The 25907-nt window shown below is 42.2% G+C and overlaps 1 protein-coding gene across 1 annotated transcript in view; it reads left to right on the top strand. All coding sequences in view use genetic code 11, as the record gives it.

The window, feature by feature from the left end:
• Positions 1 to 7865: 7865 nt before the first annotated feature.
• Positions 7866 to 25907, top strand: part of EGR_04880 (Sodium bicarbonate transporter-like protein) — a gene marked incomplete at both ends in the record, with an annotated part of 31045 nt that continues 13003 nt past the window's right edge. The window contains 15 exons of the mRNA XM_024494129.1: positions 7866 to 7874; positions 8580 to 8757; positions 9424 to 9461; positions 10259 to 10712; positions 13775 to 13859; positions 14089 to 14212; positions 14496 to 14705; positions 15362 to 15443; positions 15475 to 15543; positions 17658 to 17780; positions 18746 to 18859; positions 19875 to 19998; positions 22164 to 22237; positions 23210 to 23480; positions 25037 to 25143. Coding sequence (XP_024351518.1) covers positions 7866 to 7874; positions 8580 to 8757; positions 9424 to 9461; positions 10259 to 10712; positions 13775 to 13859; positions 14089 to 14212; positions 14496 to 14705; positions 15362 to 15443; positions 15475 to 15543; positions 17658 to 17780; positions 18746 to 18859; positions 19875 to 19998; positions 22164 to 22237; positions 23210 to 23480; positions 25037 to 25143 — 2062 coding nt within the window. The remainder of the gene's footprint in view (positions 7875 to 8579; positions 8758 to 9423; positions 9462 to 10258; positions 10713 to 13774; positions 13860 to 14088; positions 14213 to 14495; positions 14706 to 15361; positions 15444 to 15474; positions 15544 to 17657; positions 17781 to 18745; positions 18860 to 19874; positions 19999 to 22163; positions 22238 to 23209; positions 23481 to 25036; positions 25144 to 25907) is intronic.

Here is a 25907-nt window from a genome sequence, read left to right as displayed (position 1 = left end):
TTCCATCAGGTGCCTACCCGTAGGACAATCAAATCGCCCTTATGCTCACTCATAAAGGCGTAAGAAAGACCAGTCGTCACACATACGTGACGCTGTTTGTGAACGTGTAAACCTATGGCGACTTGTTTTCCAATTTTCATAGATATTATTTAGGACATTATTAAGAGGGTGTTTCACAGGGAACCACACCTTTTACATAAAAAATGTTCTGCTTCTGAGGAGATTGAGCTATGTTCTATTGCATTGGTTGGACTACACAGAAGGGTGCTACTAAGTCTAGTCGGAGGTAACACCCCAGATTGCTTGATTGAATGACTTTTTTGCATGCGAATAAATGAACTATGATACATAAATGATGGAAAGCAGAAGTGCGAGCTCTTTAACTGCAGGTAGACGTAGCTACCATTGAACTGATTTAGCAAGGAATTGAGAGAATGTATAAATTAACCAGACAGTAGCGTGAAGTTTTTACGCTAGAGATTAACTAATCCCATAACTCTATCACCATTTTCCGACCAAATACAAACACTTTGCCTATGTAAGCTGAAAAGTCGCATTCCTATTCCCATTCTGTTCATGTGATTGTCTGGTGTCTAACACAGAGAAAATATGACATCCACTTAAGGTTGGGGTAAATTGCCATCAGAGGAATGCGGAGACTAGGAATGAGACTGGGTCATACCTCTCGTAGGTGCGGCTAACGAGGTGTCATGAGGTATGACAGCCTCCACGGTGTTGACAGCGCTTTCCTCCCACCGCTTTCTGTGAAGCAGTAGCCCTTATGCAATCGTTCAAGTTTTATCAAGGTGGTGGGCCTCAGTCGCAAGTGTTTGAATCTTGGGGTGGAAAAGTGCGCCTTCATTCTGTCATTACATAAACATATAAAGCAAGCCTGGTCATATTCTGGGCAGGGATCGGTGTGTCCCTTAGGTGTGTGGGCTGGTAGTGGGTGGATCCTTTGAGGATAACCAATAGCACATTCGTTTGCTTGCATGGCACCGGAATAAATAGGAAAGTTATTTCTCATCAAAAGTCCTTTAATCAGAAGGCTACGGCGTGGGCCAATATTCCACCTAGATTGTATCCATTCGCGTCGGTTTAGGTCCAGGGGATCAATGCGTACGACCGATGCAAAGCAAACAGTAATTTCACCCCCATCTATCTGTTTAGCTATTATTTTCCTATCACAGACGATACAGACGTATTTCACAGCTGTAAGTGCCCCGCGTCAAAAGGTCACCACAGTGATTTTAAGCAGGACTGAGGCCCATCAGATTAGTCCAGGTTGGTTAATGGGCAGCGACCAATGGGAAGAGAGCATGCACACACACGTGTGCACGCGCACGCAGGCTCGTCCAGAGAAAGTGAACCAGATAAAACGAGGACAAGGGAACGGACAAACGAAGGAAAATGAGGGGAAACCATGTTTAAGGGAAAGGCGGGATAAGAAAATGGCCCTAAAAGGCGATGATTTCTTGCACAAGACTGCCACCGTCCCTTCCATCATGACACGCAACTTGGAGTCACCGGGATCACCCGAGTCGCCGTTGCCCCGGGACCGACCAAGTATGCAGTTACTCACACTTCCCCCATCGGGTCGCAGTTACTCTCGCAATTGCAGCATCGCCTCATACCGCTCGGAGGACGCTCTAAGCAATCTCAGTCTCGGGAGTCTACTTCCACCCGATTTGGACAATGAAATTTTATGTGAGTCTCGTTTTTTTCCAACCTGCCCGAGTTTTACTGCCCTTAGTCCAGTTAATGTTATTTGTTTATCCCAATTCATCTGCTCCACCAATTTATAAATAGAAGCTAACTTACTTGCGTTCAATCTGTAGTGTCCATGTCCAGATTTATCATTTTATGTCAATATTTACAGTTGGGTATTTGAAATGCTTTCAGAGCAAAGGTTATAAGGTTTTAATTATCATTCGTTGCCGCTATAGGCGCAAAAAAGCTTCTTTTAACGTCTCGCAACAACAGCAAATTCCCCGGAGCTTTGGTGATTTGAAGTGACCACATTTTGCGCTTGATCCAATGCATGTATCATTTATTGGAATGGTAGAGCTCGTATGATTCTGGACAATTGACATGATTTTTGGATGCTTTTATTACTTTGGATTCTGGCCCTTGATACTTCCATGTTAGGACAAATGGGGCAGAATATTATTTTGCGTGGTGGCCAGACTTATTAACAACTTTCTTAAAAAATTGCCTGCATAAAATGAATTTCCTGATGATACTCTCATGCTCTTTAAACATACCTCTCCCATTAATTATGTGGGATATTTGGAATGATATCAGCAATTTTCTGTCCATGAAGCCTAGGACATCAGTAAACAAATTGGTTAATCTCGCTAAAATATTTGGGGCGAAATTCCTGTTACCTTCAAGAACTTGTTAAATAAAATATCCCCACACATAATTTCAGCCATTAGAAGAAACGGGGGAGTGATTTCACCACGTTAAATCATATCTATCACTTTATAATTAAAATATTTTATTTTCAATAGCCCTGCACTTAAAAGGGGTAATTAATATCTACAAATGCGACATGATTTTTGCCATATTTTTGCCTCTTGTTTGATAGACTTTTACACTTTGCGTCGGAGGGAAGCATAGAAGCAATTTGTTTTTTTTTTCATTGCAACTTTCGCGTTACCAGGCATTTGTGGGTTGAAAAATAGCCGAAAACTAGCGAAAATTTAAAACAAGTCACGAAACCGACATCAAACACATAATTGGTCTAGCCTAGCAAAATTTTCTTTCGAAGTGTGCCTTCCATTCTCATCTTGGCAGTTACCAAGTCGCTAAGCCTTATGCGCCTCCTCGTGTGAGCCCCAAGTAGGCATGCAATTTCAGTCTTTGAGATGGAAATTTGTGGCGTAGTTTGTGTCAGGTATGCGTTTTAAAGATGGTAATCGTCTGTGTTTCCTACCGCTCCGATGAATAGTGCTTTAAACTCCTGAGTTGACATAAGTAGTTGTTCGTTAATAATAAAGCCTCTGCAGGATTTTGTGCAAGACTCGTGCATAGTTGATTCAAATGGGAAACCCTTCAATTATTAAAGTGCTCCATTGCCGTTACTTAAAAATGGACTTCAAACTTGTGCTTTCACGCCTTTCGGTTAACGCTTGCTAGGTACATCCATGGCTCTTGAAACGATTTCAGTGACTGGACTCAAAACCTGAATAATAAGCACTCGACCCTCTTCATTGTCTCCATTCTTTCTTAAAACCGGAAAATTTAAGAAAAATCACCGATTTGGTTTATTTGCACGAAGTACACTGGTTGCATGGCATAAAAGTAACTGAAATTAACCTGACGTTTAAATGGCCGAGTAATCACCAACGCTGTCTAAAAGAATATTGAGGGGGTAGATTCATGCCTCACTGCCTGTTTTGTGCGCGCTCCGGTGTTCGCCTTCACAAATTAACATTTAGAGGAATGCTAACTCAGGTCTCGGTCGAATTAACCATTTTTGCAGGCATGACTTGCCTCAACGCAACTCCAATGTGAACACAGCCCTCCCTTCCTACGTGCAGGCAAACGTAAGGGAGGAAGTGGCTTGATTGAAACTGCCAATCATGCAATTAAGTGTGCCTCTGCAAGGGGGCTAAATTCCTACAAAATATTAAAAATATGCGCATTTAGATGTGCTTAGTCAAGTCACTTCCCCTAGTTATTCAGGTCCACCTTAAGATAGGCCCTTTAATCCCCTTTTTTAACAACTGAGACGCACAGCAGACGAGGGCGAAGAAGGAATTTTGTCTATTTTATGGCAGAAGAGGCTATTGCCGAAAAATGGCATCCGGGCGTAGAATGTACAGATACCTGACATGCCTTCGCATGCCAGGCGAATAGGAAGGCAGCTCGTCTCATTTGCACAAATATTGCGTTTTGTAATTTGCTTTAAGCAAAAAAATTAGACCCAACTTGCGCTTCCTCTTGCTTGAATTTTCAAGTCTGTTGGTTGACCGCAGACACGTTTGTGACTCCATGCAGTGGAGGGGGTGAATAAAGGGCCCTTGTAGATAAACACACAACTGCAGCAAATACCTCTTGCCCCGCGAAATTCTCCTTCTTTTGAGGAACGGCGTGGGTGCTCACTGTGATATCGCTTGTCTGATTGAGAATTGATATGCTATCACCTCACCAGCGGGATAGTTGAATGCCGCCTCGTCTACAGAAGGAACTGCTTTGGTGGACGTAGTTCTGCTCCTAACATCTCCAGTGTGCCGATCGTTTGTAGAGGGTCACTTTCTGAAAGGCAAAATAAGGAGGAGGAGCGCCATTTCCGCAAGTGCTCACAGTAAAGGCCTTTCTTAAATTTTGTCCGAGGGTGGTCATGCTTGGATACTGGCCCCTGTGCAAGCGTGGAGATTAAGGAAAATTTTTGAGCATGCATCTGGCGCCAGTAGCCATTCCACTGTACATTCCCGCCAATTTTGCCGCCCACTTTTGGCAGCTTCCTTCTGTGCCATCCGGGCGTAGCAGTCTAGCCAACAAAGTCAGGAGCTCTGTTTAGGGCACTCCAATGTAGCGCTCCCACTCATGACGCCTCATACCAGTTACTTGAGAAAAGTATAGCATTGGTTCATAAAGCCACTGGGCAGCCACATTTTCGCATACCATTCTATAGACCGTAGAGACCCGGGCCAAAATGAACATTCCAATTGTCACGTGCGGACCCCCTGGAAGCTATGACCTTTCAGGTAGTAGTGTTTCCAAGTATGCACCATTCGGAGGAGCTATTCACGTGGCAGAACAATGTTTATTCGGTGGACGTCATTTTTAGCATCAAAACAGTCCATCTAGCAGGATATGATTCTTAGCAACCTTACCTCCTCTCTTTAGCACCTATCCCCTTGAAGCTACTGGAGGAGGCGGAGCAAGGGGAGCTGTTTTAGACTGGCATCTTGCATAAGCAAACGAATGAAATCTCCAAAATAAAGCATTAAAATACATGCAGAAATTTGTTAAGATTTGCGTTTTTCCTCTCAAAATGGCTGCACGCAAATTTAAATGCCAAGGTTGTCAAACATACCTCGTGTATGGTTACTGGCGAGTTTAGATAGAGACGCATGCCAACTTGCAGCCCTATTTTGGGTTCTACTTGCAACTATTTAAAGAAAGTCCGACCGGATGGCGATTTTTAATAAGAAAAGGTGCCAGAACTATGCAGAGGTTGACTGCGCTACGATGTCGCTTCCCTTTTGCTCCGTAAGTTAACCATATGTGTTCAGAACCAGCGCGAGGTTTACTACTTTAAAATCGCCTTTTTTTAATGATGGTTTTGAGTTCACGATAAACAAAACTATCCACCTTAATTATTTAACTAGTCATTTATCTCCTGACTTGCCCATTAGTGTGTTAGCCATCAGACTCGCAAATACGTGACTTGCGGTGCCCCACGCCGGTGTATGATAACTGGTTGCAGCAACTCGTGTGTCGCAAACAGATTGCTTGCGTTTAGCCAAAAGACTTTGATTTGAAGACGATTAAACTTTTTTCTGGCTTTCTCTTTTCAAAAAGTCACAACTATTTTGATTGGTTTGATGGTCCGAGTGCTAATTGTCTAACTGACCAATGAAATGGCGGCTGATGGTGGCGAGGTGTTTCCACGGCGATCGCAATCACATACTGAAAAGCCATCTTAAAAAAATAGCTTTTTGCTGGCCCATAGCGTGATAGTTCAGAAAAAGGTGATGAGTCAACTTCACGCCATCTCGACTCCTCGACGAAGCAAGATACTACTTATTTGTGCTGTGGATGAGTAGCATCGGAAAAATAAAAATCTAACTCAAAATTTTCCCGATCGAAGGTATTTTGGATGATTTTTTGCTAACTGAAGACTGAAATAATAAGTAGCTGGCTTAAACCCGGTGTGAAAGCACATACATACTGAGGATTTCCAAATCCACCTTCTCGGGTCTTCTGGTGATTGGCTAGTTCATTCGATCGAGCCTACTTCCCTCCCGAAACTAAAAAAAACTCTTCAACACAAGTTAAAGCCTGTGCTTACTCCAACTTTCTGATTAAAAAGGCTTAAGGGGGATCTTTTCTATAAGAATTTTGCTTAAAGGGACTGGTTGCGGAGTTGGCACCACATTTACTCGTTCAAATTGAGGATGACTCTTTTCACAAAGAAATTAATCCTTCCTCCAATGTCATTGAACCAATGGGAGGTAAATTTTACCAAGTACGAAGAACTCATTTACTAATGCACCAGAAGGTCATAAATTAGCGGTAAAATTGGGGTAGTGGGCGTGACTAATTGCGCCATCTAGGGGATGAAAGTGTTAACCACCGTGGACTTGAAGTAGATTTAAAATATACTTTACTTTGGTATACAAGAATGTACGAATTTCTGCTTCCCTGTCATGCCAACTACCACCATATTTGCTCCAAGTTGACGAGGCTTCAGAAGCGTTTCTGCAGAGGGTCTCTGTAGATTACGCTATCCACATCGGACGCCGGTCTTCTGCGACTCCTTCTGCCGCTAATACAGCGGTGCGGGCTGTTCTGTGTGCCAGACGGTTTATCGCTAGCGTGGAGAAAGTTCAAAGAGCTGTGGATTTTCACTAAAATCCCCTTCTGAGCTAAACTTTGACCAAATAAACGCTCGGTATGACCTTCTTCCTTACCTCTGTCTGTGTGCAGCGCCTGAGATCCTCCTGTCGATGATACCAGATGGCTGAGCCTGCAAAGAACGCTGTCATAAATGGAGAGGACCTAAATCCACGGAGACCGAAAAGCTGGTGGTGATGTGTATCGGTGCATTCCACATGGAAATTGATGTCTGTATCACCCAGGGAGACAACATATGCTTTCGGCTTCCGCTATTCAGAACTCAGAGTAATTAACCATTCAGGGGTTTAAATAAGGGGAAAGAGCCCGGAAACTTCCATTCTCTCGCCTATTTTACATTTTGGGGTGAGGCTAGTGAGGGTTCAGAATACCCTCCCTACTCGGTGTCTGCTCAATTGGTTTGCTTCAATCACTTCTAATTGCCAGGAGGACGCGTCAAAACCGAAGAGGTGCGTCGGCCCGCCCCTCCAGTATCTGCGGTTTTTTTCATAGAAGAAGATGAAAAAAAAGGATTTAATGGTTTTTCCTCCAGTTAATTGCAATTCTCCGAGGTGTACACAAACGTCATACCTCTGAACTGGCCTGGAATCAATTCTGGTTAAAATTTAAATTAACCTGTCTTTCACTTGATTTCTCCTGCCTGATGGACGCAGATATTGGAATAGGAGGAGAAAACGAAAAAAAAAGGAAAAGGAGGAGAAAATTGTGCAGTCAAGTTGGCTATAGTTGGCGCAAAAATTTGCAGAAAATATTTTAGAAATGTTATTTTAGTCGCAGCGCCAACTTCATTTCCTTGGGAGGTTGTAAATGTGGACTTACGTCATTAAGTCGCCACCATAAAATTCATGATGACAGTAATTTTGTGAAACCTAATGCCCCTCATAAAGTGGCAATTTTAAAATACTTTACTTAGCAATTTAGTTTCCTGTGGAAGTGACTTTTAAACCCTCAGGCGGTATCGCTTGTGGACAACCCTCTATTTCCATGTGGTTACTTCGACCCTTCCTCCCGTTTCTGCCCTGAGATATATTCGAAAAGTGGGAGAATGGTTATTTGTGACTAGATTTTACGATAAAGTATGCTTTTGGCCTTGGGAAGGGGGGGGGGGGTTGGAAGGAGACCCAAGAGACACAGACGGGCCTCGCTTGAGGCCTCTCTTCGGTATAAATGCGGGAGAGGCCGGTGGGCTGGTAGTTAAGTCGTCAAAAACGCGACCCATGATGCCAAGATGATGGCTACAAGCTGGGGCCGCATTATTGTCCTTCTGGTGTCCCATGTATCAAGTAAGGGTCATATCCGAAAACGCTACTGACAAAGTGATTTAAGTAGGAGTGAGGCTGAAATGTCGCCAGATCACCTCCCGTCTCTTGGCTTATTAGTCAAATCGTAAACTTGGCCCATCTTGGGTAGTCTTTTTAGGATATAATTGCTACGTTTTTACCTGCCATGGCAATGAACCTCAACCTTTCATATCACTTTTACTCCCGTTAACTGCCTCATATTCGAGTCGCCTCCTTTGTAGGCTGAACGGGCGGCTTGCAATTTTAGCCCGAGTCAAAACTTTTGACATTTTACTTGGAGTTTGGGGACAGAATTGTGATCGCTTTTTCTTTGAGGGGCCTTTTGTTTTTAAGCATTTCCATCCCTCAAGACCTGGGAAGCCTGCTTTGTAATTGGCCGCCATTGCAAGTCGACAAGCTAAACAGGCCCAAGATCACGTTATTCTAGGGCTATTTATAAACGACATTTTACATGGGTGACACCTCCTGTAACTTCACCAATGTCATGGCAACCAAACTTGCCGAGTAAATGCAGTATAGGGGTCGTTACAAAAGCTCCCCTACTTGGCCGGTTTTTTACACTCGCAGAGATGGTGGAAATGTTACATTTTTGGTCGCATCCCAGTTATATGAATGAGTAGGTTGATTTTGTTTCCTCCACCTCCTCCTCGTGCTTCTCCAGTAAAATAAATGTCTTTTCGGCTGAAGATAGCCTACTGCATAGACATTTCCCTCCTCAAGGCCGTCACGACGGCAACGACGACGATCATGAAGGGCGGGAAGCGCACCAGAGAGGTGGGCATTTTGGTGGCGCCCACCACATGCGTTTTTGAAGAAAACTATCGAACGGATGAGCTGCGGCCACCCTCCTCCTCCCCTCCCTTATGTTTTTCAAACCCCTAATAATCCAGCCAATTACACAACGGCTTCGGGAAATAAAATCAGGTTTTAAAGGTGATCAGTTCATTGCTTTGATGAACTTTGCTGATACCGTTTTGAAAGAGCTTAGGCAAATGATTTAGAGCCCACGAATCTCCGCTTTTTTGCAGTGAGGTACCTCGGGAAAATCTTCACGCGATATCGCTTAAGCGGAGTGAGGAGAAAGATTCTATGCAGGCTTACAACTCGAATTTCCACCTTAAAATCAAGGTGATGGCATTTGAAGTGCCTATTTTAAAGAATGAAGGGAGGAATTTATTCCCAGATAGCATTGAAGGTTAATCTGATTGGCTATCGAGTGCTTAATCTGGTGCGCCTTCCGAGGTCGAGGTTTGAAAGCCTCCCACGGCCACTATCTAACTGCCCATTACAAACTTCTGTTAAATTTTTAATGCCAATTTTATGCGATTTTTACATTACTATGTAAATTCTCGTTGTGTTTTCATCATAAAGTGCACGGAATCCGGCTCCCTGTGCCCTGTCAACCCTCCTAACTGAGCTACCAACCAAACAGTTCTTGCCGAATTCACAGCCCCTAGTACAAATTTCTACTTAAGTGATTGTTTTTTTGCAAACAAATATTGACTAAACTTTTTTTCCTCAATTTTAACAGCTTGTCATCCCTCCTGCCTCGTGCTCTCGCAGCTGCAGGTGAGTGGGAAAGTTGAAATTCCCTGTTTTTTGTTAATGCTTCTCCAAAAATTCCTGCAACTCCCAAACTACCCGAGTTTGGCAGGCCATAAACTCCACTGAAATGGTCATAAATCAACATTTATGCCGTGGTGGAAAGCAATTTGGCAGACAGAGATATGCCTTTTTCCCCGGGAAAAAAAACCAAAAGGAGGCAAGAACAACAGCAACCTTTAGTACGCATTAGGCCAAAATGTAAGCAGGGAGCGATTAGAATTTAGTGACGGAGGTTCATGAATCAAAAAGACAGAAAAAAAATCCTAACCCTCTTTGCTTTGGGTGTCTTTAGGACACCAGTAAAGGGAAAACACGTTTTACATGACCTTCTCCACTGTCTCACATTTACATGAGGAGGATAATCTGTCCGTTCGGCATGCAAATGGCATTGTTCTGCAGTTGAATCACATTTATTTTATGACCACTTTTAATAGGGAGGAACAGCACCGGTTTAGTGAAAAAAAATGGTGCTATCGGACCTCGAATAATTTACTTGGTTTCAAACTGTAATTTTCAAGTGACTAATTAAAAAACTTTGTGTAAAAAAATCAGAGCGAAGTTCAGCAAAGAGCCCGATTCGCCTAAGTTCCTGCACATCAAAGGTATTTCTCCCTTTGCAAAAGGAGTGTCGACAAAAAAAGGCGCTTTTGCGCTCTTATTATAGTTGAAGTCTGGGGCAAAAATGCGGGAAATTCGATAACAAGTTTACCAAAGTTTGTGTAACTTGGATTGTGATTGAGTCTAATGTATTGCTTGCATAGAACCTCCCCCTTAAGGATTTCTCCGCCGAGGTGCGAGCTAACATGGATATCAAGATGTTCATTAAGGGTGCAACTCTCCTGCTTGACCTGGAGGCCTCCTCCATCGAGGAAATAATTCATGACATGTTGGAAGCTGTTTTCAACGAGACGCCCGGTCATGTCAACCACGCAGCCACCACTCCCACTGGTGGCAGTGGAATACATCGTCACTTTCTCACACCCAACCACTCTCCCCATGGCTCGACTCTGGAATGCGAGGAGAGCCACAATGTCACAAATGCCAGCAGCATCAACAATAGCGGTGGACACGTGCATGGCCGATCACACATGCACATGACCGGTGGAAGCGGTCTTTTTGCTACGACTGCAAAGATGTCCACGTTGAGTAGGGAGGAGCTTATTGAGGAGGCGAAGAAAGCCCTGTTGCTAGAAATTCGACACAATGATCTCGCCTGTAAGTTATCAAAGAGGAGGACACAAAACCATCCTTCTACTTAATTAAGTTTCAAAAAAAGAATATGGCTATTAAATCTATTCAAAGGTATTTTATTTCACCGATTATGGACTGAATGAACAAATTTTAACTTAGAAAATGATTCGTTTACCAGTAGTAAAGTTTACTTTGAAACTTTTATAGACAAATGAATAAATGATCGTTTGACCAGTTGATTTATCAGCTTTACAGCCTCATTTTGTTTAAATTACCTAGGAGCAGTATTAGGTCTTTGGGCTATTAAAGTCTGACGAATTCGAAAGCAGATTCATCACATAGTCTAATGGGACTATAGAATTCAAGCATAATCTATTGTTTGTTTGGTTGACTGAATTTGATTGATTCCCCGGGTAAAGCAGTTCGGTAGTTTTTTAAAACCCAGATCTCCTGAGTACCCTACATATCACGTTTGGGACAAATACTAGGCTTAGTAAAGCATCGTCTGGATTGGCAAATGGTCTTTATAAGCATAATCGATTAAGTCCAAGTGGGTACTTTCTATCGGTTCACATTTTTTGCCTACCTAAAAACGGAAACATGCCATCGTCTTTGTCTCGTCTGCCCATTTTAAGCCGTCCGAGGCTGTGCAAATAACAGCGATTTTCTGATTCAGACACGGATTTGAAATAATGTTTTGATCAAAAATGCCCGCATTTGTCACTTTCTACAGCTTTTTGCCCTACTGAAATGGACCATTCTAAAGGAATGTCTGAGTCGTTTTCAATTCCTCGACCGTGTCTAAAGCTAATTTTAAGACATTTATATTAAAAAACTATGGAAAATTGTACGTTTGAAATAGAGGTTCTAATAGGTACTCGGTGAAAGTTTTTGCACCTGGAACATGTTAGGCTAATATTTTAGTTATATTAAGGTGGGGAAGAATTTTGTGCAACAGATAATGGTTCGGTGATAATGGTATGCTACAAATTACCTTACGGTCTTCTTCCGCGACAAGCTAGAATATCTGCTTTAATAAAAGGCATTTTTTTTGGTTTATGATTTCTAAACTTTGGATATTGTGAGCAATATTGTCAACATTTGCGCAAAATTAAACTTGCTAAAGGCTTAGCCTTTACTTTCTCAAATATCCACAACTCTGTGGGGACTAAAGCAATATATAAACTAACTCCGTAATATTTTTAACAGCCATCTTTAAGTGTATTTTGATTTTAAGATAGTAAAACTTTAATTTAAATTCTGCAGGATTGACAAAGTAATCGACATTTGCATCCACATTCGCATATATTGAAGGACCGAAGTATTTGCCTAATACCATCCAGTTAACGGATCGCATATCCTTCCAAGGCCATCCATTAAAGGCAGCTCATAGTACACGAGATTGGATCACCGTCCCCGTAACCTGTTTATGGAATCATGTAAGGGTGTTGTAACAAGCCCAACGTTGATTGACAGCATTCGATCGCCGAGACCGGAAGCCTTAGTGTTCGTGCTAGGTAGTGTTTTACTCCTAGATACATATCATCCCTCAAATTTCCGATTGTTTGGTCGAAATTTGGAATAATTAAAAATTTGTTGAAAGAGATAAATGCAATACCTTTGACTATATAAGACAAAACACTGCACTGTTAGTGGTCTATCTGAACAAGGCTGAGACAGACCGCGTTTTAAAATTGTTCCAATCCAGAGTATTGCAAAATGATTTAGCGAATTCTACCATGACTTACTTTAAACACTGCCTTTAAAGGATATGTAGGAGTTTTAACCTTCAGAAGATTACAAACGACGGAATTTTATCTAACGAAAACAAGCAAAGAGCGTGGAAGTTCAGTTTGACTTAAATAGCAATTTTGTGAGCATTTGCGCACTTTCATAGTCCCGCCTCATGTAAGATAATAACGAGCTTTAAATAATGTCATTTTTATGTAGACATATAACTGTTACACTCGGACACAAAGAGGATATTAAAAAATCCCAGTCTATGAGTAGGACAAATGCCACTTTCATTGAACGCAGTTTAAAATGAGGTGATGGTATATTTCTTTCACTGTTGAAAGTTTTGTAGTCACTAGAAATGCTTATTCAACAACCACTTTGTTAGTTTCAACGTCGGTAATGCTTACTGGCACTCAAATGCTGAACCCTTTTGCTCGGCCAGCCCCTGAAGACACTCAGACATTGCCTTAAAAATGGAACTATTTAAACAATAGCCCGAGGCAAAGTTGTTTCAACAACAAAACTGTTTTTTTTTTTAAAACTATTGCCAACTAAAAAACATCCTTTTTCTGGTGCCTCAAAACATGCAAGGAGCCCTCTCTTAAATATGAAATTCTTTGTACAAACAGACATTGCTTATAAGGATAAATACCGTTCTTTACCTATTTTTGCTCAAAATAAAAATTAAACAATGAAAATTAAAATTTGGTAAGTTGTTTATGTGGTGAACGTTACCCTCCCAAAATGTTTGGCATTCCTGCTTAATTCCTTCAGTGTGGGTTTTTGGAAGCACTAAATGACAAAGCCGAAAATGCTTATCGTGAATATCGCGACTAATCACTTAGTACGGGAGTCAGCCTGGCGGTGGGTGGGAGGGTGTGGATGTGTACCACACAAAAATTCCCCTTGTAGAAGAACTTAAGGGAAAATAAATTAAACGGAAGACAACATTTTAATTACGGCTTTCATTTTGCTGTAATTGAGAGTGAGCGGCTTGAAAACTAAAAAAAAAAAAGAAAATTTAATGTGCTTGCATTAACACAACTTCATTTAGCCACACAGTTGTTTGATACACCTTTTGAGCACAAAACTCGCGAAAACATTTTTGCAACTATTCAAGCTTAAATGCGGTATTGGCCACGATTTTCCATGCAAAAGGACTCACAATCAAAACGCCTCATTAGTTTTTTGTGTGCTTTTTCTAATTGATTCGTTGGTCTGGGAGAAAAAGATATGGCAACTGAAGCCAAGTCTTTAATGAATTATTAGGCGGAATCATTTTGGCCAAACAAAATAAGATTTGACAGTTGATTTCCGACCAAAAAATCGCTTCGTTATCTTCTTTTTAGATAGGCGGCTAAGTAAGACAATAAAGTCGGTGTCCTTTCAGGAGAATGAGGGTATGACAATGGATCAGAGCTGGATCTGTGCTTTGTAAGTTCTACCGAAGCAACAACTTCTGTCTTCTTTTGTGCCCCTCTCACTTATGTGTGGTAGTAGTAACTTTACATTTGTGAAAAACTACCACCCTTTCCTGTGGCAGCGTTAGCCTTTTATCACTTGATGAGCCTCAGGCGTGCAGGGGTGGGGACAACTCGATGTTAAAACTTTTGGATCTAATTTTCGCTTCTCTCTCATACTCACTTGGCCTTGGATATTTTAGATGCAGTTTGAAGAACATTCAGAAGCGCTATCTGGCCCTAGCTAGGCTCGCCTACCCAGTTAACCTAGGCCGTTCAAACGAGGGTACTCAGATCATCCTCCTTGTCATCAGTCCACAAAAGGAGGTATGCTAATGGTGCTTAAAGGTTCTCCTGCCCTTCTAATAAATTGCCAAGTACCTTGGAGGCTTGTTTTTCCCCTGCTAGACTTTGCACTGCGTCCAGGTAGACCTTTTCACGTTTTGAGAGAGCCTCTGGCAATTGGTATTACTCCACTTCACAGAGATCAAACTATTATGCAAATGATCCGTGATTGCAACCTTTTAGAGCGAGAGAAAGCAGCAATGCAGAAGCACTATTCCCTCGACACAATCACTAGACCATAACTGGTTTTACGGCATCTTTGTAGAAAAGGACAAAGAGTGAGATAGAGTTGGGCCGTACCTTCGCCACTATTCTCTCAGACCTCGAGTTTCGGCGCCAGTTAATATACGCACAGGACGAAGAGGAGGTGAAGTCTCTTCTTTGTGCTCGGGCGCACGAACTGGAGGAGGAGCACGAGCAGTTGCGACATGGTCCGGATAGGATTGACGATTTCATTGACGGTTGTTTGGAACCAGTGAGTTGGCAGCTCTATCATAATGAAAAACGAATAATTTTTGCACCAAACCCATACCCGTTGTGAGTGGTTCCTGAATATCAGCCTAGTATAAGGAGCCCCACTACCTCTGCCAAGGAATGTGTGGTTCAGGAGAAGAGCTAGTCGAACAATGTGTCTGCCACTGGTGTTACTTCTCGGCACATATGTCATACCTACTTTACTCCAGTCCAGACGCCATTGATTAAGGTGTCAGGCAGCAATGGGGTTTAGTGAGAAATGGAGAATCATGTGAATGAGGACTTGAATAACACCTGAACCAAAGTTTGGCCGATGATATGACGGAATGAATGGTGAGTACTTTTTAAGACGGCAGACTGTGTGTCTATTCGCCAGCGACGGTCCCAAAAGTGGAAGCTCAAAGTTCACTTCCTAGGGAGTCATTTCTCTGAACATTAAACCAGTATGTGAATTGCTAGCCTGATCGTGGACCCCCGGTCATGGAACTGGACTTAAAACACAAGGTTGTGCTAAGTCCGCAAGCTATCCTCCCCTCTTAGGAAAAAAGACTATTCTTTTGGCATGGATTAAATTCATTTTTACCTTACGGCCATGAGGGAAAACCCCTACATTATTTATTTGTTTATCTGAAGTAGTTGCTTTTTATGTTACCCTAGAGACCACGGTGCCAAGTAATGAGCGGCCTCATTGCTGATCTGCGGAGGCGACTGCCCTTGTACCCCTCCGACTTTATTGATGGTAAGGGTGCTGCTGTACCCCTTTGCTGTAGGCAGGTCGTTGGAACAGACATTGCATGTCTGTGGCCTCCAACGCTCTCCAAGTCATCGTTGTTCCTGGGGTTGGTAAAAGTGTTCGCTAAGAACTGCATCTTAGTTAAGCCGACTCCGTGTGCGCACCACTGATGATCGAGGAAGTTGAACTCTTACCTCTTCACCCATTTACTTCCAACCGTATGTACAACCGACTCTGTTTCGGAGGGAAGTATTATGCTTTAAACATACGACCTCACGTTGGGCATTTATAAGCCGGCTAAATTACGTGCTACAAACAAATTAGTTCAGTTTAAAACCATAAAATAGATGCAGAGTGCGCCTTTTCCTGAAGATAATTCCTTTTGTCGTAATGAGCAGCGTGATTATGGTAAAGCAATAAGATGTCGGAGCTGTGGCAGTCAATTTCTCCTTAAAATCAGAATGATAAATGTGTTTACTTGCATTATAAAGAACTGCTGCAGGTTCCTCAGGCTAAAAAATACTAAAAAGAAAAACAACTGCTTTTACTACATTAGCAGGTGAACCATTCTTAAACATGAAATATTCACAAGACACAAGTGCTGCTGACTGAAACATTTGTTAGTTTACAATGGAAAAACTATGCATTCCTCTGCCTTCTATATATTGTTCTGACTTTTGGAGACACGAATGAGTATATGATTGGAAAGAACTCAAGTAAAGTGGAAACGAAAAGTCTTATCACTAAATTCTGTCAGGTTAAGTTTCATTAATTAGGAATTCTAACCCATTCTTGTGAATTGTATTTGACGTATTCATTCATGAGCATATTGTGAAGGATGGAGTTGTTTTACCACCTATTTAACAAAATAAAAACGACCTCGGCGCCAAATTGAGTCGCAGTGGGACTCAAGTCGGCTCCCAGAGGGGGAGGCTGCAAGTACTTAATTCTTCATGCAAGATGGCTTACGGTCACAGTTTTAGACGAATGAATAATCAAACCGAGAGGCCCAGTAAAATTGCTCTTAAATCAAATCATCCAGCAATGGGAGGCGCTACTTCAAGCATATTTTTCCATCAAAAATAAACCATGATCAAAGTGGATAATAAAATGACCAGCCATTTTGCTCAGAGCTGAATTTCTCAGAAAATTTATAACCATTGCCGTCGCTCAGAATCATTGTTGGCATTAAAATATACACGAGAAGTGTGTTTGGAGCGCACCTCGTATAAATTAATAAGGTCTACCCCAGTGCCAACCAGTAAACCATGACAAAACCTAAGCAAGTCTGTCCTTCTTGCTTCTATAACACTACTTATGCATGCCTCCAACCAACCAAATCGTCGACTTTGGCATCGCAGCCATTTGTTACTTCATTATTTTCAAGTTAATTTGTAATCTTTGCTTACTCTTTTCCAGTCCGAAATATGCACCATTCCAGTGGTGTGTAAGCTTCTCAAATGAGGTTTTTTAAGGTTGCAGTCAATAACGGCATTCACTGACGCCCCATGTCTTGCCTGAAGGCTAAAAAATGCATAATCCTGGGACAAAAAAAGAATAATTGACTTGCAGAAGGGCTGAGAGGCTGATAATATGGCCAGAACGCCATGCTACTCAGCGGAATTACATTGTAGGTCCCCGAAGTGCCCGAGAAATCGAAATGAGCATACAAGTAAAGCCTCATATGGCTCTTCTTTACATTTGATCGTGTTCACTGCCACTCCTCTTGCTCAACTTCCTGCGTCGGCCATCACAATACAGCCGACAATATAAGAATAACGTCCACGAACCACCCAGGCCAGTCATCCCTTTTGAGTGCCACCGAGAAGCTGTCTGACCGCAACGTCACTGAGCTAACTTAGCAATTCCACTGGATCTGGAGTTCCGCCCTGTTTGAAAACTACAATGAGGGAAGGAAAAACTTGCTGGCCATCTCGTGTGTTCATCGCTAGCCATAAGAACACCAGCCTGAGAGTAGAGTCACTTGGGAAAGGATGATGTCTAATGTAGTTATGTGGAGATAAGGTTTCGTGTCTACTCTTCTTTGCCACTTGTCTTTCACTTCATTGCTGTCCAGCCATATCTATGTACCTGGGTTCTGGTCAGCTAATTGAATGGTGAAAGGGGTGTTGCGGGCTCGCTTTCTGGGGGGAGTGGTTACTTCTGCAACGCAGCCTGTTGAAACGTGTCCTATGTGCTGCTCTTTGTAATGTGCTTTAGGTGTACGAGGCAACCACACCGCACGCAAAGTGACTTCCTCCGTCTTCTTCCTCTACTTCGCCTGTCTCCTACCCTCCATCGCATTCGGTGTGCTCAACTACAATAACACTTGCGGAAAGATTGGTGCGTCTCACTGTTCTGCGAGGTCTAAGGCATGATCAACCCATTTTTTATAGATAGGGCCAACAATGTGAACGATTGCCACGTCATTAGCATGGCAATAATGCCAACGATTAGCTGACATTTGTATCTAAAACTCCTTGAAGCTGCCAAAGTGCACTGAATGCCCTCAAATTCTAGATTAATAATGTAGTGATGAGGTATATCACTCCTTTGGTATGCCATAAAACTTACGGTCATCAAAAAGTCAAGTTGTTTGGAATTCACAGCTCAAGCTGTAATTTAACTCACTCATAAGTGCATGTCAATTATTCAGTATGCGTTTGAACACGTTAAAGTATAAGGCTGGGATAGAAAGGCCACTGACCCGATGATGACCTGCCCGTGCACGTCCAAGTCTATGTCGAGCACGGACTGCAAAGTAGTTTGCGAATCAGCAGAACGTGTTTATTCAGGCCGAAGACTGCCTTTACCACCAACATCGTTCCTACATTTCCATGTTAGTGTTTGTTTTTCTCCACAAAAGGAAGGTAAAAGCGAATCGCCGCGTTGCGCCAATCGCGGCGAAATACAAGCGCGGCGATGTTTCAGAGTCAGGACAGAACAATGAAAAGGATTTTTAAAACTTGACAATAATTTATGGAGCTTGAAGATAGCATGAAAAATGCTCCCGCCACTTTCAACGCACCAAATGTCAAACTCTCTAGGGTGTGGAATGGGTCTTCCGCTGGGTGGAGGGGAGCGCTTTAAAGACGGGCGATTCAGTGGTCCCCACTGAAACCCATCTGCGATCAAAGGCACTTGGAGACTTCTCTAAGGACAATTCTGAACATATTATTAGGCTTTGTAGGAAAAATTGACCAGGAATTTTATTTGGACAGGATTAGAGATAAAACGGCCCAAAAGGCCAAACTGCTAGTTGGTGCGCCGTTCAAGTGCCTCGATTTGGAAAATGATGCTCTTTTTAGGTGTCTTCCGGATACTGTTATCGCAAACGATAGGAGGTCTCTGTTTCGGCCTAACTGGAGGACAGCCTCTAACAGTCCTTCTCACCACTGCGCCCATTGCTATCTACGTAAAGCGTAAGTACCGCTTTATTCTTGTCTATAGTAACAAGTTACGGACTTTGGGTCCCTCCAGGGCATGCTGTAGGATGTTTAAGGGGCAATGAAATAATATCTAATCCCACAAAAATTGAAGAGACCGCATAGCTAAGTTTTAGTTAATACAAGTCTTGTTCTTCTACGCAGCTCTTCTTCTCTTGAAGGGGCGTTTCTGGCGCGCACGGTGTTGTTGGTAGCTTAAAAGTCACCCATAAGGCAGAAAAGCGGATCTTACGCTGCATTTCAATCAAGGCGGGGAGACACATGATCGCATCGCAGACCCCAGTCGTTTTCGAGGCATGAAACGTGAATCGATGCCCTGTAGCTAGCGCATTTCAGTCCCCTCTTTGCTCAGAAACACTTGCTACTCATTTACATGCCATTCATTTAAGTAGTATGTGCCGGGGTTGAAAGGACCTATTGCTCAGCAGTATTCTCGTCTCCTTGCCAATTTAATTCCATTTTAATACTACCTAGTTATCTATCCGCGTTCTACCTAGGTCCATGGAATGTGGTGAATTAGGGGGAGAGGGCAGGGGATAATCTGCATTAGTGGATTCGGACATTTTTCTCTAAATATTGTCAGCAGTTGCCAAATCCCGCCAGTCTGGCTAACGGGCAATTCGTAAAACCCAAGGGTGAAGAGCTTACTAATTGTTGACGCGGTTTCATTAGCATGCCTCCAATGCACCCGTCTACGGCAGATGCCTGCCTTCTGTTGCCTCTAGGCGTGGTATCCCGCCGCCGAAATCAGGATCTTTGCTTATTTAAGCTAAGGCTGCTGAAAGTCATCATCGATGAAGCCACTACTTCCTTCCCACAAACCTAGTAGAATGTATGAGACTAAATAGAACAGAAGAACTACTATGTGATTAAGCGAAACGGAATTTAAGAAACGCCATGACAATAAAGTGGTGCCTCTATGCCGCTTCATTCGCCTTTAAACTCACCCAAAGCTGTTCACTTCATGCACACTTTTTTCTGTTGTTTTCAGTAATCTACATGGTAACGGAGTCCTATAACTTGGAGTTTTATGCGTTTTTTGGCTGTGTGGGTCTATTCAATGCCGGATTTCTCTTCATTTACGCGGCCCTTGATGCCAGTCGGATAATGCGATGGTCAACAAGGCAAGTTCGCGGAATTTTGCAACGTTCCTCTGCTTTGTCTGGCATCTTTTGACGACTGCACAAAGGTGGTTAAGTTGAATGAGCTCTTTCAAACTATGGGCTCAGGCATTAGGTAGGCCAGGGTAAAATCGCCGAAGCTTGGCCTTATCACGCAGTTCCATCAATTCCTGTTAGCAGCGTGCTGAGGAGGATGATAAAGGAGTTGACTAAACGACACTCGGGCTATAAATTATACAATTCCGAAGGCTGGATTATTGTAAGTATTAAAAAGGACTGTTAGCTTAGCTCAAATGACGAAATCAGAGTCCCTTGTCGCCAGTAATGAAGACCAAATAGCTGGAGGTTGAGAGGTGTACGTAGCCAAACAAATCAGCTTTGTTTCGAGCTTCGTTTTGACTGTCTCCATGATAACCCCTTCGTTACGTTCATTACAAGTTTTTATGTGGAGGTCAGTCAAATGCGAAAGTACAAGAAGTTGGTATTTAGTAGTTCAATAATAGGGGAAGGGGATGGTGGTGCTCATCTGGTAGGTGATCCAACTTAGGAGAGGAGTAATCAAGGTAGTGATGTCATAGCTTAAATACTACCCCACAGTGACCATGTTCCGCCTTTTGAGAGTATCCTCACTCGAGAGTGGAAGCCAATTTTTACTTTCTCGGTTTTTTTTATCTAACACGGTTTAATGCATCCCAGATCCCTCTCTAGGTTAACCTCGGCCACTTTTAAAACCCATGCTATTAAGTCCATGTACTTTAATGTTACTGCATCACCGTAATCACACTAATTTACGACCAGTTTGGATTTGTTAAAATTTAGCCTCGCTCGGTTTAAGAGCCCTCTTTTGCTAGGAATCGCTGCAAATTAGGCAGCAAAATCCCTAAATTCTTACCACTTCTGGAGACACTTTGTTCTTTGTATCTGTTTAGGCAGTTTTTTTTTCACAATGCTTGGGAAAATGTATTAGGTGGAATTTCGCCGTCTTATTTTGAATTAAAATTAACCTCTTTCAGGCACTGATGTTGCGTGATGTCTTCAATTTCCTTCAAGATGTCTTCACTTATTCTTCATCACACCCTTTCTAAAGGCAGAAAATGCAGTTTATTTAATCTCTTTCTGCCACTCTGTACTGCCAAGTACAGCGTCTGGTCTCTGAATTCACACCCCAGCCAGTTTTTCGGCACGCGCATACAAGACATTTGTAAATCCTAAAATTAGGGGAGAAATTAGCCGGATTTTGGCAGAAGTTTGAAAGTTCTGCAATTAAATCAAAATTCTAAATTTCAAAAGGAATTCATCTCATATATTCTATGAAAATGGCATTAAATCAACTAGAGTTACTAGTTTTCAAAGGTCAGTTTTCGACTGCGAATAGGGACCAAGGTCTTTTTCATTCCTGATTCGCACTTTTCAAATGAATTTTTGTAACTTCTTACGGGAAAATGGGTGAGAAGACTCTGTTGTCTTTCATGTTCTGATCTTTATCTGAATTGAAAAATTTCCTATTGTCCTCGTGCTTAAGGATTGCCAATTCAAATTTTCCTTTGTTGCCTCGGCGAACAGAGTAGCCGTTACGGATGTGGGTCGTTATTTAGGTGTCAGAAGGATATCTGGCGGAACTAACGTCAATTTGATATCAAGATGAGACAAATGTAGATGAGTGTTTCAGTTAAAATAGAAACAGCAACTTACCTGGCTACACGAATATTTTAACGGCCCTGATGGGTGTCCCTTTTTTCCGTCAATTTAGAAGCGTCTGTGTTAGGCAAAATGTGATACATTGTCTTTCACTTTTGCCGCCTTATCTTTTAGCAATCAGCATTTGGCTATCAAAACTAGAGTCATCACTTAGGCTGTTCTCTTTGCTGATTTAAATGGTCAAACGCCGACATGAGGATACTAGATTTTTTTATAGTCTGGCCATATTAGTAAATCAGTATTGAAATTCCAGTCAAGGTGTTTGTTGGGTGTAGAAATGCCATGAGAAAGCCTTGTAATGCTTTCATGCATCTGTAATCCCCTGGGGCGCCCTCATAGAATAACAAGTAAAACTGAAAACTTTTTACTGTTGCATTCCAATTCGTAGGTCAGGCAGCTACTCATTAACATTGATGATAAAACTCCTTCGTTCACCTTGTTGCGTCATTTCACTTTTTTAGGTCAACAGAAGAGATATTTGCAATGTTTGTCTCAATCGCCTTTCTCGTTGAAGCCTACCGGGATACCGCAAAGGGTAAGGCGGAGCTTAATCACTTTTTGGGATATATGCATTCCCCACTGGCGCAAGGCTAGCATTGTGCCTACGAAGAACGGAATGTGCACACACACACACACACACACGCACACTTACAAAATACTGACTATGCGGTACTTCCTGTCCCCGTGTTTGTACCTAATTTCGCACTAGAGAAGGAAGCTATGCCTTCAAGGTTAGAAGGCGCAGTAGTTCTGCTTTTTTCTGGGCCTAATAAATAGACTGGTGTGTGTGTTTGTGCGCGCATGTAAACACGAGCTAGCTCTAGGTCGAAACAATTAACAAAAAGTGACTCAAGACTGTAACCCGAGCCTTTTAATTTGCCCTGACTAATCTCTTTTTACCTATTTTGGTCTCAAACCTCCTCTTATCTCATATCGCTTAGAGCGGTCACAATCCTCCCTTTTCGTAGCCTCTCTTTAAAGAAGTAAAGAGAAGAGATACCAGCTAACAAGGTTTCCCAGGTGGCGCTCCGCTTTGAGCTATTTTTAAGGACTATGCGCCAGTTGGACAGAGTAGCTCCTCTGCTAGTCCTGCCATGATTTGCCATTTGGGAGGCTTAAAATTACTCCTTCTGTTAATGATTAGTACATTTTTCAGTGCGCTGGAAGAATTCTAAAAAATGCTTGCAACAGAGCAGTAACAGGCGCGCTAGTAAAAGGCATCTCTGGTATGTGGTGTGTCGGAAATTTGTGTTTCCAGGAGTCTCTTAAACTATTGTCGTCAGTGATGATTTGTAGCCATAAAGGCGGCTTAAAGATATGAGTGTACTAAAAATATGCGATTTACATAATTACAAAAGGTGGGGAAGTATCAGGGCATTGAACTTTTCCACCCGGTTGCTCCCTCAAGGGGAGCCTCGAGAGACGATGCTTTTCACATACCACTGTCCTAAAACGTCTCAAGGGATAACTTAGCCTCCATATAAGTGGGTTTTGTCTTCTTACTTAGAGTTCAGGACGTACTACTTCGACTGCATCTCTGCTGGGCAGTGTCGGAGTGACGCTGTTACCAGTAGTGCGGTTGACGATGCCAACATAAGCTTGCTCAACTTCCACCCTGCCCTCGTCACCACTCCGACCACCCTTGTGAGCAGCCTCAACGATAGCCGAAACGCTACCAAGCCGATGGGCGTCTGTAAACCCGAGGTTGCCATCCTATACCTCTTCTTACTCGCCTGCACCTACTGGATATGCATTTCCATGCTCAATTTCACCAAAACGTAAGTTTCAGGAAGGCATAGCTAGCTAAAATGGCTTGCCTTTCCTTATCAGCACATCTCAATTTCGTACAATGTCAGCTGTATCTAGTCGATCGGATTGTTGTACATCCACCTTGCGAGCCGCCTTGAAGTGGGTAGCAATGGTATAGAAGCTGGTCGCGTGATTTGTGTTGCACAGAATTAACCGAGGGAGTGAAGACAAAACGCACCACTGAGGTGGTAAATCACGCAAAGTCTGATGCGACGCGTCACATTCCCGCCCTATTCGCGTGGGGTAAATGGGTGTAAACCTGTCAGAGGCCAATTACTTTAATGTTTGACTTGAATGGTGAGGCAGATTTTTCGTGTCTACGTCAAGTGAATGGGTAAGGCAGTGGTGGGCACCACTGGGCGAATGTGTGCCATCCATTCGGTCTGCATTAGCACAGGATGACAGGCAATAAACTGAAGAGAATACTAATTAGTGTTTCATTTCTTTCACGTGAGTTATAAAACCCTTCGTGGAGTCCAAGTTGTTTACCGACTAACCTAATGATTCACCAAATTTTTGGGAGGAGTTGCTTTTGCATTGTGATCCTAAGTCAAGTCAACGATCAAACTATTGGGGACCACCGCATGACTCTCTGACTCTTCAATGCCTCCAGAATAAATCAGACTTGTGTTCCCCAATATTAATTTAAATATTATTGTCGGCTTTTCAGTGTTTCTAGCGGGAATGTACGTCCATTTATGAGCCAAAGACATCTAGACCAAAATTTAAATCGCTTGACAAATTGCTTGATGCGGAAATTCTAAGTTTTTCTCGGTCTTGGTTGAGAGTTAATAAGAAGACACTCCCGACATTTCCATATTTTAATGCATTATAAACGATGCGACTTTATCGTCAAGTATGAGAAAAAAGTGAAAAAACATTGATGTAAGACACGACTTTTCGATCATTTCGATGGAACTATTATAATGCTTTCAATCAAACCGCAATCCAACCATGATCTGTTTGGATAAACGATTTTTTTAGTCTTTGCAGATCATCTAAAACAGAAAATTCTACCAATTAGCATCCCATCAACTGAGGGCTCTAGCTTATGTAATTTTTAATTTACAGGGCATGTGTTTTACCCAGAAATGCTTAGATCGGGGACAAGTAGCGCAGAATAATAGCACATTCAACTTGATTGCAGGCACGAGGGTGAAATGCGTCGATTCTTTGATAGGTAATTGCTTTGATGAACACTTGAAAGTCCAAAGCACCTCAGCATTCCTTTAATCAAAAGTGCCTTGTTGAACCAGTCTGTGGAAAGGTATATTTCGCTGGGATTAATTCGAGCATTTTTATCCGTGCTGTAAGTTTGCACAATTGTTATTAGAACTGCGTTATAAGAAACGCCGCATTTTGTTCCAGAAATTAAAACTAATTTATGTGTGGTCGCCATAAAATCCTACAACGTCTGGCCAGCTGCATTTGCAAATCCCAAAAGTTTTACGTTTTTGTATGAAAACTGCTATAAAATCGCAGCTCTCTTACCATCAGCGAGGGTACATAACAATTGTTGTTGCAGGCCCTTCCTGACTGAAACAAAGAGGGAGTTGATTCATGACTTTGCCTTGCCTTCTGCCGTGCTCGTGATGTCTTTCGTTGGTTCTTACCTGTTCAGGAAAGTTGAACGTAAGTGAACTACCTTTTCGTATCATAAAAATGCTTAAATTCTGTTTAAGCTTGCCATCTCAAGTATTCAAGTCGTCAAGTATTTTTAATTTGCCCGGTCGAGCTCGTATACACTAGAGTGTCCTTCCACGGTGCATTTGATCTGTTTTACGCAAGCGGATGGAAAAAGGGAATTAGTCAAAAGTGATTATAACGGATTTGACTTCTGATTATGAATGCACAATTTTTTTTCTTTTACTTTTAAATGTGATCCATGTTTGTTCAGATATAAATTACGACCATATATGCATGAGGATTTTTGAAGCATAAATGTCGTAAAGCATGTTTTTTTAAAACTCGAATACGGACTGGGGAGCTACTAGTATGCGCAAAGTGAACAAGGCGACATGTCAAGCGACCTGAGAAGCGAATAAAAAGTTACTGAAAATGTCTAAGTTATAGCACAATTCCTTAGCAATACCACAGTAAATAGCATCCCCAAGAATGCACGAATGCATTAATCATCAACGCCTGTCCAGTCACAGTGCCGCCTCAACTACCTGTTGACTAAGTAGTTGCCAATTAGCTATTTTATGCTTTCAGGAATTGCAGCTTGTTTTCGACGATATTGCAATTCTTTTTTTGACCCTAAAGGCATTCTAAGACATTAGGAGTCTGGAAGAAGCATGATTAATGTAAACTCACAGATGAACACTGAGATCCTGTAAACTGAACGGGGTTTAAGTTTATGCTAACCTGTTACAGTGTTACCTCACCCATCCAAA

The sequence above is a fragment of the Echinococcus granulosus genome, assembly GCF_000524195.1.
Source record: "Echinococcus granulosus chromosome Unknown EG_S00032, whole genome shotgun sequence".
NCBI classification, from domain to species: domain Eukaryota; kingdom Metazoa; phylum Platyhelminthes; class Cestoda; order Cyclophyllidea; family Taeniidae; genus Echinococcus; species Echinococcus granulosus.
The sequence above is the reverse complement of the archived record's forward strand: the minus strand, read 5'-3'. Positions and strand labels throughout refer to the sequence as shown.